The sequence below is a fragment of the Daucus carota genome, chromosome 6 (assembly GCF_001625215.2).
Source record: "Daucus carota subsp. sativus chromosome 6, DH1 v3.0, whole genome shotgun sequence".
Lineage (NCBI taxonomy): Eukaryota > Viridiplantae > Streptophyta > Magnoliopsida > Apiales > Apiaceae > Daucus > Daucus carota.
Window position 1 is genome coordinate 10,062,253 of NC_030386.2, and position 4,662 is coordinate 10,066,914.

At 39.7% G+C, this 4,662-nt stretch overlaps 1 protein-coding gene across 1 annotated transcript; it reads left to right on the forward strand.

Annotated features, from left to right (window-relative positions):
* The first annotated feature begins 585 nt into the window (after positions 1 to 585).
* LOC135147185 (uncharacterized) lies at positions 586 to 4,369 on the forward strand. The gene is made up of 3 exons (XM_064080036.1): positions 586 to 1,059; positions 1,373 to 3,898; positions 4,007 to 4,369. Exons 1-3 carry the CDS (start codon positions 586 to 588, stop codon positions 4,367 to 4,369), a joined length of 3,363 nt encoding a protein of 1,120 aa, XP_063936106.1.
* The last annotated feature ends 293 nt before the right edge of the window (positions 4,370 to 4,662 follow it).

Here is a 4,662-nt window from a genome sequence, read left to right on the forward strand (position 1 = left end):
ACATATCTTCTGACATCGAGTGATTTTTGATTAAATTCAAATAATCGTTTGCAAACTCTGAGGAAAAATTATCATTCAGACTTTCATTGTCTATCACTCATCAGTACAAAATTTTATGAACAATCTCTGATTTGTCTCATAGACTGCCATTTATTTAAACTCTGGTCAAATGGTCAAACATCTGATCAAAGTCGGAGTTTAAAATAAATGATTTTTGGTCAGGTAAATATTAGATTTAATTGCCAAACGGTACAAATCCATTTGAATTCCTGAGTGGAGAAAAACACGGTGCATAATCGTGTTTTCTCGGAAATTGTTACACACTTGCAGATACACACGCCAGTAATAATTACCGTTCCACTATCTATTTTTGTTACCGTTAGACACATGACACGTGTCCCACTACTGCTTCCTCTCGGTGAATCGTGCACACACATATATATATATCAGTTTTAAAAAGTTTTTAACTTTTTAACTCACGATTTTTCACCGTCTCTCTCTCTCACACTTTACTCTTCAATTTCTACTACGCATTTCATCAAACACCTTACCTGCACTCTTTAAACTCTTATTTTTTTCAGAATCATGTCGACAACAGCGTTTGAGATTGATGGAGCAAAGTTTGTGACCAATAACTATGCTGCCATCCTAGACAATGATGAAGCCCCCAAGGAGTTTCATCTTATTCAGGATTTTTTGGCTCACAATGAGCTTATGTACGCTCTGACTCAGCCGGAGTCTATTTCTCCTTCGCAAGTCCTCACCTTCTGGAGAACAGCTAATTATGATGATGGCGGTGATCAAGGCTCTCCATCTCTGACATGTGACTATGAAGGTCAGGAGTATGTTGTTTCACCAACGACAGTCAGGAAGGCTCTTCATCTTCCTGAACACAAGAAGTTTGATTCTTCAGTCCCTACTCAAACTCTGAGGGACATGATGAAGTTCTTTGGGTACACAGCCAGTACAGAAAAGATGGGGAGCTCAAGCGTCCAAACCTCTGCAAGGAATGGAGCTTCTTCTATGACTGCATCACAAGGGCATTTGGAAACAAGTGCAGTAACTTTGATGCCATTCCAATATTCAGCCAACAGATTGGGTGCTCTCTGATTCATAATCTTAAATTTGATCTTGCTACATCTATACTGCGATTTATTGGAGACAGAAGAAAAGAGAATATGAACATTGTATATTATGCTAGATTCTGTCAGCTTATATTCTCTTATTGCTTTCCTGATGTACCCATCCCTGAGTCTGGTAATGAATTGCTATTTAAAATCACTAAGTGTGCTTTTATTGATCTCATCAAAAAGGATAGTAAGAAACCTAACCCTCCAGTTTTTTCTATTCCTGTTACAGACTTACAGTTCAGGACATATTGAGGGTTGCCATGCCAGACAAATATGGACCCCTATTCTCTGATGAGAATTTACCACATCCTCCCTCCTCTACTGCTCAAACAGACATTGTTCCAACCTCTGGTCCTTCCCAACAAGGGCCAGTTGTAAAATCTGACCCAATCTTATCCTCTGGTCCTTCCCAAAAAGGACCAGTTGAAACATCTTCACCTAAGAGAGTTCTCAGGTCTTCAAAGTCCCAAACCAAACCATCTCCTCCACTCAGAAAAAGAAGATTCCTACAGAAGATATCAGACTCTGACTCTGATGAAGCACCTCCACCTCCTCCACCAGCTAAGAAACAGAGGAAGAAGATCCAGCCCACTAATATAACTGACCTGACTGTTGAGCCACCTCAGTCAGAGGATCCCATACAGGCCTTGATCCCACTCTCTGATCAACCTTCAAGTGCAGAGCCAATCATGATTGCACCTATCTCTGCAGTTCCACTTGAAACAATGGCAGCTGACATCCAAATGTCAGAATCAATCTCTGAACATAATGATCAACCAGCAGTGGCCAAATCAGATGAAGGGTTGAAGTTGAATCAGGAATCTCTGATTCAACATGAAGACATTTCTGCAGCTGATACTCATGTGTCAGATAAAACTTCTGATGTTCCAAGTCAATCAGAAGATTCACAAATAGAGATTGTATTGCAAATGATTCAAGACTCTCTGATTCAACCTGAAGCAAATGTTGCAGCTCCTGTTCAGGAGGTTCCTACAGCTGCAAATTCTGATGCAGCTACTGAAGCTCTGGCATCTCACACTCTGAGCATCTTTGTTGATGATAATGAAGATGATGATGCAATAGAGGTCACATCTATTCCTGTGCAGAATTCTGATCTTCAAATTTCTATCTCTGATCCAGTCAGAGATACTACACAAGCCAGGGATGATTCTCCAGTTAAAGCACTGTCACCAGTCAGAGAATCTTTTCCTCTTAGAGCTCCTACTCCAGTTCCAAGCTCTCCACTTCCATCTTCTATGCCTGCACAGAGAAGAGTCTGTCACTTAACTTACTTTCAGAGAATGTGCAGATCTACACCTCCTTCTGTTGAAGACAGACTTGCCTCTATTGAGGCCACTCAAACATCAATGCAGCATACTCTGGCTGATTTGAGCTCTTCTGTAGCTCAGCTGGTTCAAGTTCTCACCTCTGCTGATGTCAAAAAGGGGGAGAAAATATCTAAAGACAAATGCAAATCTGACCAGCAAATTACAAAGAAAAAGCCAGATGGTGATGAAGAAGGCAATAGGGAGATTGTTGAAAAGCAGTTAAAGCTGCTACAAATCAAGGATAAGGAAAGGAGTTATAAGGGTGCAAACTCAGATAGACCTAGAGATTCTCAACAAAAACACAAGTCTATGGAGCTGACTGTTATGTCTCAAGTTCAGAGCATAAGTGAAGCAGTCAGAGTTTCTGATGTTATATCTAAAGAAATAGCTCTTGTGAACTCTGAGGTTGAGAAGAAGAAAGAAGATCTGATTCCTGGATCAGATAAGCTGATTGAAGCTGGAGACCCTGAGTCTCAGAAGTTCTGCCAAACTCTGAAGTTCAGAAGCAGAGAAACCACCCTATTCTACAAATCTCCTTCTTTGCAAGCTATTGATGAAGCTGTAGCAAGGAAGATATTTGAAAAGGAAAATCCAGGAGTGGATATAGAAGCCATCAGACTTGAGGAAGAAAGACTAGCTGCTGAGAAGATGAAGATCAGCAAGACAAAGTCTGATGAGCAAAAACAAGATACTGATCCCTCACGGAAACAGAAGAATCCAAAGCAAAAAGGGATAGTAATTAGTGAGGTGAACTACACTGATATCAACAGACCAAGAACCAGGTCTCAAACTCAATCTGAGTCTGAGTCAAAAGACAAAGGAAATAAAACCGTTGATGGAGTTCCTCCTGTGATCAAGAAGTCAATTGTCAAGATAGCATCAGAGAATCTTTCTCAGAGGATGATAAAGCTAAGCAGGAATGCAAATATAATCACTGATGTCTCTGATCAAACAGAAGAAGAAGAAGCTGGATTGACCAGAAGAAGAAAGGGTGAAGACAAATCAATCTCTGATATAACTTTAACCTCTGACCATGCTCAATTTAAAGTTCCAGTAACAGAAGAAAAGACTAAGACTGAAGATGCTAAAGTCTCTTGGCTGAAGATAAAATCTGAGAAAACTCAAGATCAGAAAAAGAAGAGTCTCTTTGGAAGCCTTGGTACAAGTCTGTACAAGGAAAGCTCAATGCTCACCAGGATCAGAACTCATGGAACCAGAGAAAAGGAAGCTTATGATACTACTGGTCTAGGTCACAGAAAGGAGAAGATACAAACAAGTTCAGCAACCACCTTCAGAGATCCTTATCCTCTGACTGAGAAAGTGGGAGAAGCTGTCACTCAGAAGGACTTAGACAAAGTAGAATCAGTGCAGATTCTCATGGATACTCATGATGGCACAGGAGACAAAGAGAAGATTGCTATATTTCTGGAGTCTGGCAGAGTCTCAGAAGCTGATCTATTGCTGAAATCTCTAAAGGAGCTTGAACACTTTCACTATATGCTGGAAATCAAGAATGAAGCTACTCAGAGATGGTCTGATCTGATGAAGAGGACTATTAATGAGAAAAGAAGATTCTATGGGATAAAGTCTGATGAAGAATATGTTCCAAGAATAGCTCAAGATGATGATTCTGAAATTCTTATGGAAAAGAATAGTTTTGTAATGGAGACTATTGCAAATACCAGAATCTTGGGTTATAATAATGATGCAGACAGACCAAGAGTGATTCAGCTGGGAGATGCAATGGAAAGAAGCAAGGTGAATGCCTTGAGAGCAGCTATCTATCAGACTGGGGATGAAACTGAAGAACTCAGAAATGTGAAAGCCCAGATGATACAAACCTTAAAGCTGAAGGAAGAAAATCTGATCAACCAGTTTGTCAAAGAAAGTTTTGGATATAGGTTGATTTGATAGATAGTTCTGCTGGTTCTGTAAGTTGTAATTAATTCTGTAAATTAATTATCTTATGCATTTGTCCTTGATAGTTTTTGACATCATCAGTACATATATATATATAACTTGTTCATTCTGTCTAATGTACAAGTTGGGGGAGATTGTTACATATTTGATGATGTCACAGGTATCTAACTTGTTTAGTGTGCATAAGCAAATATCAGAGTTTAACTGCAAATCAGAGTTTAACGACTGCAAGCTAGATCAGAGTTTAGCGAAGATCAGAGTTTGCAGGCGGCTGATTTTCAGGA

Excerpts from the sequence above, each read along its gene's own strand:
- LOC135147185 (XM_064080036.1), top strand. The coding sequence starts at position 586 with ATGTCGACAACAGCGTTTGAGATTGATGGAGCAAAGTTTGTGACCAAT. Across the intron at positions 1,060-1,372 it reads GGCATTTGGAAACAAGTGCA|GACATATTGAGGGTTGCCAT; the intron begins GTAACTTTGATG and ends CTTACAGTTCAG. Across the intron at positions 3,899-4,006 it reads TATTTCTGGAGTCTGGCAGA|AGGACTATTAATGAGAAAAG; the intron begins GTCTCAGAAGCT and ends GATCTGATGAAG.